Source organism: Panicum virgatum, chromosome 3N (assembly GCF_016808335.1).
Source record: "Panicum virgatum strain AP13 chromosome 3N, P.virgatum_v5, whole genome shotgun sequence".
Lineage (NCBI taxonomy): Eukaryota > Viridiplantae > Streptophyta > Magnoliopsida > Poales > Poaceae > Panicum > Panicum virgatum.
This window is the reverse complement of record NC_053147.1, coordinates 5,358,689-5,370,980: the sequence shown is the minus strand read 5'-3', so window position 1 is coordinate 5,370,980 and position 12,292 is coordinate 5,358,689. Positions and strand designations below refer to the sequence as shown.

The 12,292-nt window shown below is 45.8% G+C and overlaps 2 protein-coding genes across 3 annotated transcripts; one reads left to right on the top strand and one right to left on the bottom strand.

Moving 5' to 3' along the window:
• Positions 1-1,503: 1,503 nt before the first annotated feature.
• LOC120663869 (trifunctional UDP-glucose 4,6-dehydratase/UDP-4-keto-6-deoxy-D-glucose 3,5-epimerase/UDP-4-keto-L-rhamnose-reductase RHM1-like) lies at positions 1,504-4,809 on the bottom strand. 2 transcript variants are annotated; one of them, XM_039942812.1, is made up of 3 exons: positions 4,663-4,809; positions 2,334-3,911; positions 1,504-2,212 (listed from the first exon to the last, which is right to left on the bottom strand). In XM_039942812.1, exons 2-3 carry the CDS (start codon positions 3,879-3,881, stop codon positions 1,760-1,762), a joined length of 2,001 nt encoding a protein of 666 aa, XP_039798746.1. In that variant the 5' UTR covers positions 3,882-3,911; positions 4,663-4,809; the 3' UTR covers positions 1,504-1,759. The 2 variants fall into 2 exon arrangements, with proteins under 2 accessions (XP_039798746.1, XP_039798745.1); XM_039942811.1 differs by having other exon boundaries at positions 2,334-3,908; positions 4,663-4,784.
• Positions 4,810-7,206: 2,397 nt separating this feature from the next.
• Positions 7,207-9,822, top strand: LOC120663868 (pentatricopeptide repeat-containing protein At1g18485-like). The gene has a single exon (XM_039942810.1). The coding sequence runs from the start codon at positions 7,207-7,209 to the stop codon at positions 9,547-9,549; it is 2,343 nt and encodes a 780-aa protein (XP_039798744.1). The 3' UTR covers positions 9,550-9,822.
• The last annotated feature ends 2,470 nt before the right edge of the window (positions 9,823-12,292 follow it).

Genomic DNA, 12,292 nt, shown 5'->3' with positions numbered 1-12,292 from the left:
TAGGTCGTTCTCACAAGTAAAAAGAAGGGGTGCACTTCTTGTTCAAACACCGAAGGGACCTGCAATCTCCTTCCCAACATTCAACTTGTACAACCAACAAGCACTAGTGCAATCACGCTATCTTACATCTTACAAGCACCTGTGGCTGTGTTTAGATCATTTGGCCACAAAATTTTGAAAGAGAATATTGCTGATTTGGAGTATTAAATAAAATCTATTTACAAAACTTTTTGCACGAATGAGTTGTAAATCTCAAGACGAATCTAATGAGCCTAACTAATCCATGATTAATCTATAATTAACGGATGATTACTGTAGTATTAATATTGCAAAACATGGATTAAGTAGGCTCATTAGATTCATCTCGCGATTTACAACCCATCAGTGCAAAAAATTTTATAAATATATTTTATTTAATACTTCATTTATGTGTTCATACATTCGATGTGATATTTTTTGGTGTAAAATTTTGGGATCTAAACAAGGCGGTGTGTTTAGTTCCCTAGTTTTGGAATTTTGAAAGAGAATCTTTTCACATTTAAAGTATTAAATATATACTAATCACAAAACTAATTACAAAACTCATTTGTAAACTATGAGACGAATCTAATGAACCAGACGAATCTAATGAACCTAATTAGGTCGTGATTAGACACTAAATTGCTACAGTAAAACTACAGTAACATATGCTAATGATGGATTAATTATGCTCATTAGATTCGTCTCGCGATTTACAGTCTATTTGTGTAATGCGATTTTTGTTCAACTACATTTAGTACACCATACATGCGATTTACAAATCTTTTGGAATTTTGAACTTTGGATCTAAATAAGGCCGTTGGCATCCTCGGAACAAGATGCCATCCAGGACATGTTTCTCCGCATGAGGTTGCTACCAGTAAAACAGCACAGGCCGTATGGAACGGAACAAGATGTTGCCTGCACTCCAAGTATCTTCTGCACCTTTAGCAACCTTCTCTTCTGAAACATCATCATGTCCATGGATGGGCAACTACCCCTGGACTGTCATCAGGCACACAGCACACAGAGAGTGGCAGCATAATCACGTTCCATAAGCTGCTGGGTGGGAGGATAAATTAAAGAGAACAAAAGGAAAGGGACAGTCGAGTGCTTTCAGTGTACTACAAATTAAAATCTTGAGCTAAAGAACTGAATGTAGCTGTTAAATTGATACTCCCTCTGTCTTGAAATGTAAGTCATTTTTGTTTGTCCTAAGTCAAATTGTTCCAAGTTTGACCAAGTTTATAGAAAAAAGTAATAACATTTTGAATGTCAAATGAGAATAATTAGATCAACAATGAAATATATTTTCTTAATTTACTTATTTGATGTGTTAGATGTTAGTATTCTTCTCTATAAATTTGGTCAAATTAGACTACTTTGACTTAGGACAAAACAAAATGACTTACATTTCAGAACGGAGGGAGTAGGAGCCAGCAGATTAAAGAGTGGAGGATCATTCCAGACAAAAAAAAGTGGTGGTACACGCAGACTGAACATTTAACTCCGTAAAATAGATGATAAGCCTCTACAACATATTGAGCAATCATCATACTGCCATCAACAGATTGCCAGATATATATATATTGTCTATTCAGCTGTGAATCAACCTATAGTGGAGATATGCTGCTAAGTATGATGAATAAACATTCTAACGAATCATTTGCGACAAATGGCTCCTACATGCTTGCTTATAATGGGTTGCTGTATTTTCTATAGTATCTGCTGTGCTGGCTCTTCAGTTTACAGGCACCTTCCTATTGGGCTCGAACACATACTTGATCAATGAGTCTTTGATCGACAGCAGCTCAGGGAACTCTTTCTTCAGCTTGCTCGCGTCCATCTCGTTGTTGCTCCGGGGCGCGATGATGACCTTGGCCTGCTCCTCAAGAGTGAAGTTTGTCCACTCGAAGCTGGGGTCGATGTACTGCTTGTACATCTCCAGGATCTCGTTGTGGCTGACAACGCCAGGGTTGGTGAAATTATAGATGCCCCGCAGGTTCCTTTTCGCCATCTCCACTGAGATAGGAAGGAGTTCGTCCAATATTGTCATGCTGTTAGGGATGTTCACCACCTTGTTGTAACGGCTGATCTTTGTCACGAAGTTTCGGGGGTTGCTGAGGTCAGAAGATATTGGCATCCGGACTCGTAGGGTGCAGACGTTCTCATACTCCTTCAATAGCTCCTCAACCTGTATTTTCCAGAGAGCATAACCACATGTTTCTTTCACTATTTGAAACATAAAAATGCCAACTGACGAGTTAAGACAAAAACAATGTTAAAAATCAACCATCGAGCATTTACCAACTTACCATTGCCTTAGTCTTCGAGTAGAACGAACCAGTAAAATTTGGTGTATCCTCCTCTTTGAAGCCGATACCTGACCCTTCTGGATGATGTGCGTCATATTCAAATATGCACCCAGTGGCATAATTCATCATCAATAAGCCATGCTCTCTACACACATCAGCTAGAGTCAAGGTGCCAACAACATTGGTACGAATAGTGTCCGGCTTGTGTGATTCACACCAGTCAACATTGGGTCTGCCAGTAACACCAGCAGCATTGAAGACATGTGTTGGCTTAATAGTTTGAATATCCAGGATGAGCGAAGAACGATCTTGCAAGCGACCTTTTCCATATTCACATGAAATTCCTTGCTTCTCACATATTTTTCCAAGAAGTCCACCAATCCATCCTGTCCTACCATATATCAAGAACTTGAAGGCATGCGTTTCTGGAGCACTATCTGATGTTGAATCCACCTTTGTCCTAATGTTATTAAACTGACTGAGTATTCCTTTAATCTCCTCAGAGCCCTCATACCCAGGCATCATTAACATCCTCGGATGAGGCAGCAATGCACCAGAAACATCACCCCAATAATCAGAATTTGCAACATACCATTCCATTGTCTTCTTCAAGCCTTCCTCCCATGGGGTGCGCTCAGCCCATCCAAGGCTTTTGAGCTTCTCATCATCCAAGAAATACCTCTGATCATTGAAAGGTCTGTTCTCTACAAACATAATGACTTTGTCAGCTTCCAAACTGAACAGCTTGCAAACATCTTTAGCTACATCAATGACCGTCCTCTCTCTCTTTGTTCCAATATTATAAACATGTCCAACTTCTCCATGATGAAGAATTACCTCAAATGCCTCCGCAACATCCTCACAATAGAGGTAGCTACGAACATTGGTTCCATCACCATGGATAGGGAGGGGCTCCCCTCTCATGGCCAAGAGAATGAACTTTGGGATAAGCTTCTCAGGAAACTGATTAGGGCCATAGACATTGTTCCCCCGAGTAGTGATAACCGGCAGGCCATAGGATCTCCCGTATGCCATTACAAGCATCTCTGCTCCAGCTTTGGTGGCTGCATATGGATTTGTGGGGAGCAGCTGTGATGCCTCCTTATTTCCAACAACTGCATCCTCATCAGTTTCCCCATAGACCTCATCAGTGCTGACATGGATGAATCTCTTGATCTGGCCAGTGATCTTGCAGGCCTCAAGAAGAACATGGGTACCATAAATGTTGTTCTTGGTAAATTCAAAGGAATTCCCAAATGAATTGTCAACGTGTGTCTGGGCTGCGAAGTGCATTATGGTATCAATGTTCTCCGTGACAAGAAGGAAATTGACAAGATCAGCACTTGCAATATCTCCCTTGACAAACTTGAAGTTTGGCGATGAGCTCACAGGAAGCAGGTTCTTCAGATTAGAGCAGTAGTCAAGCTTGTCAAGGACGACGATCTTGTAATCGGGGTACTTCTTGGTAATGCGGATCGCAACATGGGAGGCGATAAAGCCAGCAGCTCCTGTAATAAGGATGTTCTTAGGTTTATAATTTGTCGCCATATCCCCTGTATGATTGTTTCTGAAATCCTGCTGTAAAAGCAAGGTAAACAAACAGGATCAGAATAGGTAACATGCTGAAAAATCAAACGAAGCGGCAGATATGATTTGCATTCAAACAGGGGAAATATAGTTAATTTTCACAGTTCACAATGAAGACTGAATTGTCATAGCATTCAAATAAGGGAAATATAACGCAAAACAGGAGAGGAGGGCACATTCGTGTATGAAAATTGGGATAAGATTTGCACTAATGAAACCCCCAAACACAATATAGACAAAACAAGGAGATCAGCAAAGGTGCACTTAGATCTCACTTGCAGAGGACATTGCCCTTCTGCGTGCAGAGGATCAGAATTTGATCTGTTGAGCATGGTATATTTTCTTTTTCCTTGCAGCAAGCTCAATCCAGCTAATAAATCTCTTGTCGCGCTAATTAGAGCACAAGTCGAACTTCGGATTCGCACACAATCTAGCACCGAGGGAGCGCAAAACGGAGTATCTAGCATGAAAAATGAAACAAGGTAAGGAAAGAAAAAAAAAACGGAGGCTGTGATCCGGAAGGGGCGATGTCACTATTCAATTCCCTGCCGGCCTCGGCTTCGGAGACGATCTGGGCCGGAGAAGCAGGCGAACACCCAGCACGCAATGCAGGACGGCAGGACGCGGCGAGGTCCCCCAAACAGCGAGGAGGAGTATGCCATGCGCCTCACCTCAGGCGACGCGGCGGGCCGGCGTCGGTCGGAGAGGGGGGAGAGAGAGATGGAGAGGTGGCGGTCCGTACCGTATGCGACGCGCGGCGCGGCCGGCGCGGGAGCGGATGGCGTCGGTTGATGGGCGAGAGAGAGGGAGGGCGCGACAGCCGGGGAGGAGAGGAGGAGGTGGCTAATAAATGCAGGCGGTGGGGGTGGTGGGGGCGCGCAGGAGGGGGAGGAGGGGTCGGCGCAATGCACGGCACCGGCGGGGTCGGTGGTGGTCGGTCTGCGCTGCGCTGGAGAAGACGCACGCGCGTGTGCGTGATTTCCTATATTTGTAGCCTTCGTTAAATATTAAATATTTTATTAAGGACGCGCCTAACTTTGTATCAGTAGTACGGCGGCTCCCGTCAGTGGTGTGTGCATGCGTATGTGAGAGGCAAGTAGAGAAAGAAAAAACGCACACATACACATAATTCCAAAATAGAAAAGATTATAATTTTAACATCGAGCATCGAAATCAAAATATGTTTTAATGATATAATTTTTTTTGAGAGAAAATATTTTTTTCGAATATTCTAATTTGCTTATGATATTTGCAAAAATTATTTATGGGTTTACATCATGTTGATTTTGCATGTCCGAGTTCAGTTAAGTGGATATTGGTGTTCATATTGTGAAGATAGAATGTTTAGCGTCAACAGTGGACAAGAGTAAACAACTTTGTTAAGTAGGTGAATGTTGATCGCATGATTAATAATAGACAACTTTACCAGATCTATTGAGCATTTTAACTAATTGACTTTGGCATTTTTTCATTGTACATAAAGCAATTTATGTGTTTTGAGAATTATCGTCAAAATATATTCAAGTGGGGTCTTGTTTTAAAAATCTCCTCGAAAAAGATACAGTTGTGCAATCGGATTTTGATTTTGATGAGTGGTTTAAGAACTACAACTTTTTTCAGTTCTAAAATTGCTTGCGTGTGCCACCGTCTGGCGGTAGTGAAGGGTCAACTTAAACTGCCGTATAATAGTGCAAACGTATGGCCATCCGTAATAAAATCATTACCTTTTATCGAATAACTCACATTGGTTGAGAAGCCGTTTTGAAAAACTTTTCTCCAAAGATTTGAACCGCAAAAAAAAAATTTGCTTCACCATTTAAGCCAGACTAACTACTTAGTTTTGGATGTGTCTTTAAATCCTAAATTTAAAGTTTTTCATACCATTTTAGAAGAAATTGAATTCCATTCAAAATCCTTTGAACTTAAAGCAAAGTTATTTGGAACCTTAATCAACAGTTGTATTATGATGTAATTGAAAGTCCCCACTAGGTTGTTTCATAGTTGTATTTTCTGTCATTTTGAAACAGGTGGATAATATATGAGGTTGCAGTGTCGCGCCACCAATGTAATATTTCTTTTTCGGTGATGGCAAGAACCATGTGAACATGAATGTTAAGAGCATCTCCACCGGTCTTCTAATAATTTTTTTCTAATAATTGGTATTGGGAGATGTCCTAATAGTAGTTTTACGATTATTGGGGGAGTTGCTTTTGCAGTCTCCCAATAATTTTCTCCCAATTCAACTACTTTATTGGGAGAGTCACAACTTCCCCTTTATTTAGGGAGAGATGAGGTGAATTATTAGGATGTCCCAATAACTATTGGGGAATGAGGAAGGTTTTGGGAGACTGTTGGAGCACAATTTTCTAGCTACTCTTCTAATACGGTAGTTGGATTGGAGATTGAGAGACTGGTGGAGATGCTCAGCACAAGACTCAGCTACAATGACGGATCAGCACCTAATACGGGAGTCTCTAGCTAAGTTCCTCTATAGCTCCTAGCTTATATGATGGAACTCACGCTGATCCTGAGTTGAGCAAAGGTTGTGAGAGTATCACCATTGTTTTGTCTGAAACAATTTGGTCGGTCGTGTACTCGTGTCAATGGTTTGCCGGTATACTGTTTCCAGAGAAGGTCATGCATGGTCACTGTAAATGACATTTTGAGGATGCTAATGGCCCCGTTTGGTTTGCAGCGTGCTAGTTAATAGTGACAGTTTGACCACTAATTACGGTGTCAAACAAAGCCAGTTTACAAAACCAACTTCAGAACCCCCCTAGTGACCCTAAAGAATCTAATGAGGCATTTGAACGCGCGAGTAAACGATGATTACTGTAGCACCACTGTAGCAAATCATCGATTGATTATCGTCGTTAGATTCGTCGCGAAAAATTACACTTATTCTTAAAAAATTTTTGTAAATAAACTTCATTTGATCTTTCATTGATGCAGAGACTAGAAGAGGCACGCGCCTAACCAAACAAGGCCAAGTGCCTGCAGCTGGACAGGCGTGGCATTGTCACTGTGAGACCTTGGTCAATTATGAAGAAATGAAAGGAGCAGATCTCTGCAGCCTTGAGGAGAATGTGGAATTGATACACTCGCTTACTGCTTGGCAAAATCGATCGGGGGGTTTCAGACTTTCAGTCAATGCAGAGGGTTAAATGTAAATGCACGGGGTATTTTGCAAATGACTGACTAATCGTGATTTAAATTAGAATTCATATAAAAGTAAGCGGAGGAAAATATGCAAATATTCGGATCGCGATCCAATCAGACGATTTTGATGCCGCCCGTTCCCGCCAGCCCCTACACGGCCGCTTCCCTCCACGAGCTCGTCCTCCGCCTCCACCAATGCTGCGGCGGCGGCGGCCTCCTCCGCCGCGCGCACGCGGCTGCCATCGCCTCCGGCGCCCTCGCCGCCTCGCTCCCGCTCGCCGGCACGCTGCTCCTCTCCTACGCCTCCCTCCGCGACGTCCCCTCGGCGCGCCTCGTCCTCCGCCACCACCCGCTCCGCCTCTGCTCCGCCTTCCTCTGGAACTCCCTCTCCCGCGCGCTCGTCTCCGCGGCCCTCCCCGCCGAGGCCCTCCGGGTGTACAACCGCATGGTGCGCTCCGGCGTGGCCCCCGACGACCGCACCTTCCCCTTCGCCCTCCACGCCGCCGCCGCCGCCGTTGCCGCGGGGGAGCGACCGGACAAGGGCCTCGAGCTCCACGCTGCCGCTCTCCGGCGCGGCCTCCTCCTCGCGGACGTCTTCGCGGGCAACACGCTCGTCACGTTCTACTCGGCGTGCGGCCGCGCGGCCGACGCGCGCAGGGTGTTCGACGAAATGCCCGCGCGGGATGTCGTCTCGTGGAACTCGCTCGTCTCGGCATTGTTGACGAACGGTATGTTGGAGGACGCACAGCGGGTGGTTGTGGGGATGATGAGGAGTGGGGTCCCGGCAAATGTGGCTAGTTTGGTGTCAGTTGTGCCGGCCTGCGGCACAGAGCGAGAGGAGGGATTTGGGTTATGTATACATGGTTTGGTGTTGAAATCTGGACTTGACTCTGTGGTGAACCTAGGGAATGCATTGATAGATATGTACGGGAAATTTGGAGATTTGGAGGCAGCAATGTGCCTGTTTAATGGAATGCCGGAGAGGAATGAGGTTTCTTGGAATTCTGCAATAGGTTGCTTTGTTCATACAGGGATTTATGAAGATGTGCTGGAGATGTTTAGGGCAATGTTGGAGCATGGGGTCACGCCAGGATCTGTTACATTATCAAGTTTGTTGCCTGCTTTGGTTGATCTTGGTTGTTATCATTTGGGAAAGGAGCTCCATGGTTACAGTATACGGAGAGCAATGGAATCGGATATTTTCATTGCCAACTCACTGATGGATATGTATGCCAAATTTGGTTCTTTGGAGAAAGCATCAGCTATCTTTGAAAAAATTGATGCACCCAATGTGGTTTCATGGAATGCAATGATTGCAAATCTTGCCCAAAATGGAGCCGAGTCTGAGGCTTTCAGGCTTTTCATTGAGATGCAGAAGAATGGGGAATGCCCAAATGCATTCACCATAGTGAATCTGCTTCCAGCCTGTTCAAGGGTGGCCTCTCTAAAGATGGGGAAGCAGATACATGCATGGTCGATTCGCAGAAGCTTGATGTCTGATTTGTTTATATCAAATGCTCTGGTTGATGCATATGCTAAGTGTGGGCAACTGAGCTTGGCGCGAAATATTTTTGACAGGTCGGAGAAGGACGATGTGTCGTACAACACTTTGATTGTGGGTTACTCGCAGAGTTCATGTTGTTTTGAATCTCTTCATCTATTTGAGCAGATGAAGTCTGCCGGAGTTGAGTATGATGCTGTTTCCTTCATGGGCTGCCTGTCTGCATGTGCTAATTTATCTGCATTTAAGCACGGCAAAGAAATTCATGGTGTTTTAGTGAGGAGATTGTTAAGTACGCACCCCTTTCTGGCTAATTCTCTACTGGACTTATACACTAAAGGAGGAATGCTGGATACTGCCTTGAAGATCTTCAATAGGATTACACAAAAAGATGTTGCTTCATGGAACACTATGATCTTGGGATATGGGATGCACGGTCAACATGATGTTGCACTTGAATTGTTTGATTTGATGAAGGATGATGGTGTCGACTATGATCATGTATCCTACATTGCAGTGTTGTCAGCGTGTAGCCATGGTGGGCTCGTTGAGAGAGGAAAGAAGTACTTCAATCAAATGCTTGCTCAAAATATTAAGCCACAGCAAATGCACTATGCTTGCATGGTAGATCTTCTTGGGCGTGCTGGTCAACTATCTGAATCTGCCGAAATAATCAGAAACATGCCTTTTCGTGCTAATTCTGATGTTTGGGGAGCATTGCTTGGGTCTTGCCGTATACATGGAAACATTGAATTAGCACGATGGGCAGCAGAGCATTTGTTTGAGTTGAAACCAGAGCACTCTGGCTACTATACTCTGCTGATGAACATGTATGCTGAGGCAGGGATGTGGAGTGAATCACATGAGATTAGGACATTAATGAAATTGAGGAAGGTACAGAAAAATCCAGCCTATAGTTGGGTACAGAATGGCAATAAGCTTCAAACTTCTCTTGTTGGAGATGCATAGTAGTGCTGGGACAATTTTGTGTTGATTGATTGTAGAATAGATGGTGGCAGGAAATCTTTCAGTACGAATTAATTGTATACAAAAAGCATTGTTTGCAATATTGTTTGTGACTGTTATGACAGAATCTAGCATCGTTGCTGGTAAGAGTTTGCAATGACTTGCTGAAGACTGAAATTCAGTTAGCTACCAATGGCTGACTCTAACTAAGGAGAAGTGCTGCTTGATGTATTATGTTGGAATGCATGGCTATTCTTGATGGTTCCAATTGAGTCACATATTTGTTCACGAGTTCTCACCAATAAATAGAAGTGACGGTAAACTTTTACATTTATGTTGGTATGCTCTGTAAAAATGTAAATTTAGCTTAGAGTTGATGGTGCAGACTGCAGACTATGATCATACAGCGTAGTATCTGAGGTTTATTTGTTTTCAGAGGAATTGCAGTAGTCCCTGCGTATTTGATTGAGGAATTGCATTAGTCCCCACGTATTTGATTTGTGCCTTAGATTTACTTGCTGGAGTTTTTACTGATTTTGTTTCGTTGTCCTGATCACAAATCAAGACGACTCCGATCAAAAAAAGAAAGTAAGCAAGAGGAAGTGCAATGTTTGCCTTCTAAGACTGAGTCCAACAACGGTGGGCAAACGCATTTTGCCTTTCCAATCGCCACTGTTCACGCGAAGCAATCGTTCCAACAGACGAGCCAAACACGGAAGGCAAACTGCCTTCGAGGAGAGAGGAGAGGTAAAATTGCAATCCCTCTCTCCTCGAATGCATTTGAGCCCGCCGCAGGGGAGGGGAGGGAGAGCGAGAGGGAGAGGGAGGGCGGGGAGCTCCGCCGGCTTGGGCCTCCGAGCCGCTCGATGCGCCGCCGGCGGCGGAAGGGGAGCTCGGCGGAGGAGAGCGCTGGAGGAGGACGGGGTCACCCCGTCGTGTCCGCTCTGTCGCGCTACTGCGCTCCGTTGCCCTCTTCCTCCCGACTCCGCCGCCGTTCCCGGTCGCCGGTGCGTGCCTTGCTCAGCTCCCGCACCCTCGCCTCCACCGGTCAGCGGCATCCTCCTTCTCCGTCGAGATCCGCGAGGCCACGGCCCCCCGCCTCGTCGGCCCCTCAGATCCGCAGGTGCACCTCCCCCGCCGCTGCCTCGACCTGCCACCGCCGGAGAGGACAAGAACCTGATGCACATCCATGATCGTGATCCATCCGTCAGACAAGCATGGCCAATGAAACTGCAGGGCCATTGATGACCAGCAGAAACCAGAAGCTTCACCTGTCAAGCACATCGCAGGGAGTGTTCAGGAACGCCCGGAAGAGCTCCTTGGTGCAGCCGGCGCGGACCATCTGAAGGGCGATCTCGTGGAGGACGGACATGCCCGCGGGGCGGACGAGGTCGAGCTCATGCCAGACCTTGCCTTCCAATAGGGCCGCGACCTCGTCAGGCACGCCGGAGCTGGCCCTCGACCGGGTCCCGTCGGACGCGTCGACCTCCCCGCCGGAGCTCGCGTCGCTGGTCCTGTCGCCGGCGCTGGGGAAGACCAGCAGCGACGCGCCGCTAGACGCCAGGGCGAGCCCGTCGACGGCGACGCGCAGCGGGGAGGCGTCCCAGACCCTGACGCGCAGGAACTCCTCCACCATGCGCAACGTGGCGGCGCCGACGGCGCTGTCCAGGCGGCGGCGCGCGGGCGAGGCCCCGGGGAGCGGGAGGGGGTCCTCCTCCGCCAGGAGCAGCACGTCGTCGACCGCGGCGAGGGAGCAGGGGAGGCGCCGCCGGTCGCCGCTGGGGGAGGAGGCGGCGCGAGCGCGAGGCGCAGAGGAGATGGGGGAGCGGAAGAAATGCGATTGTTGTTGCGTGTTGGCTGTTGGAGCTGGTGCTCGGGGAAAGAAAAGCAAAACACTGTACACGCGAGGCAATCGGCAATTTGCCTTCAGAAAATACACATTATTGTTGGAGTCAGTCTAACACGGGGAAGAGAGTGCAAATTTATCCCTACACGTATCTCACTTGATCCTGAGAACGGCGATGCACCACCCGTAAGTCGTAACTGGGGTTGTGCTGGAATACCAATTAACATAGGGTGTGTTTAGTTCCCACAAAATTTCCAAACTTTCCATCACATTCATCACATCTCCTATCACATCGAAACATTAAATATAGCAAATAATTCATGCATGGAGTACTAAATATAGTTAAATAAAAAAACTAATTGCATAGTTTTGATGTACGTTGCGAGACGAATCTTTTGAACCTAGTTAGGTCATGGTAGGACAATATTTACCACAAACAAACGAAAAGTGCTATAGTATGCTACAGTGACTGATGTGATTTTTTCTTCCCATCTTCCCCTCATCTAAACACAGCCATAGAGAAAGAAGTGGTACCGGCAAATGATTGCACTTATTGATAATTGTTGACAGCACTAGCCTAGTACATGTGCAGAAGTTGGTGCATTTAATGCCGCACGCGTGTGAAAATTCTTCAGTGCGCGTGTTGTACCACACCAATAAAAAATCGTTTTGTACACACGAGTACATGTAAACATTGGCCGTGTTTGGATCCAATGGCTAGAGCTATTTGAGTTAGAGCTAATTAGCTCAAGCAAATAGTCCTCCAATAAAATAGCCTTTGACATGTTTGGATCCTAGAACTATTTAGCCTTTAAAGTACCTTTTCCCAATCATTGGAGTTATATTACTTCTCTTGCTATGGTGGGCTCCACCTAAATAGCCCCAATAATCACCCCTTGG

Bases quoted from the DNA above. Each gene is read 5' to 3' on its own strand.
- LOC120663868 (XM_039942810.1), top strand. From the start codon at position 7,207: ATGCCGCCCGTTCCCGCCAGCCCCTACACGGCCGCTTCCCTCCACGAG.
- LOC120663869 (XM_039942812.1), bottom strand. From the start codon at position 3,881: ATGGCGACAAATTATAAACCTAAGAACATCCTTATTACAGGAGCTGCT. The intron at 2,213-2,333 runs GTAAGTTGGTAA...TGGAAAATACAG, and splicing joins ACTCGAAGACTAAGGCAATG to GTTGAGGAGCTATTGAAGGA.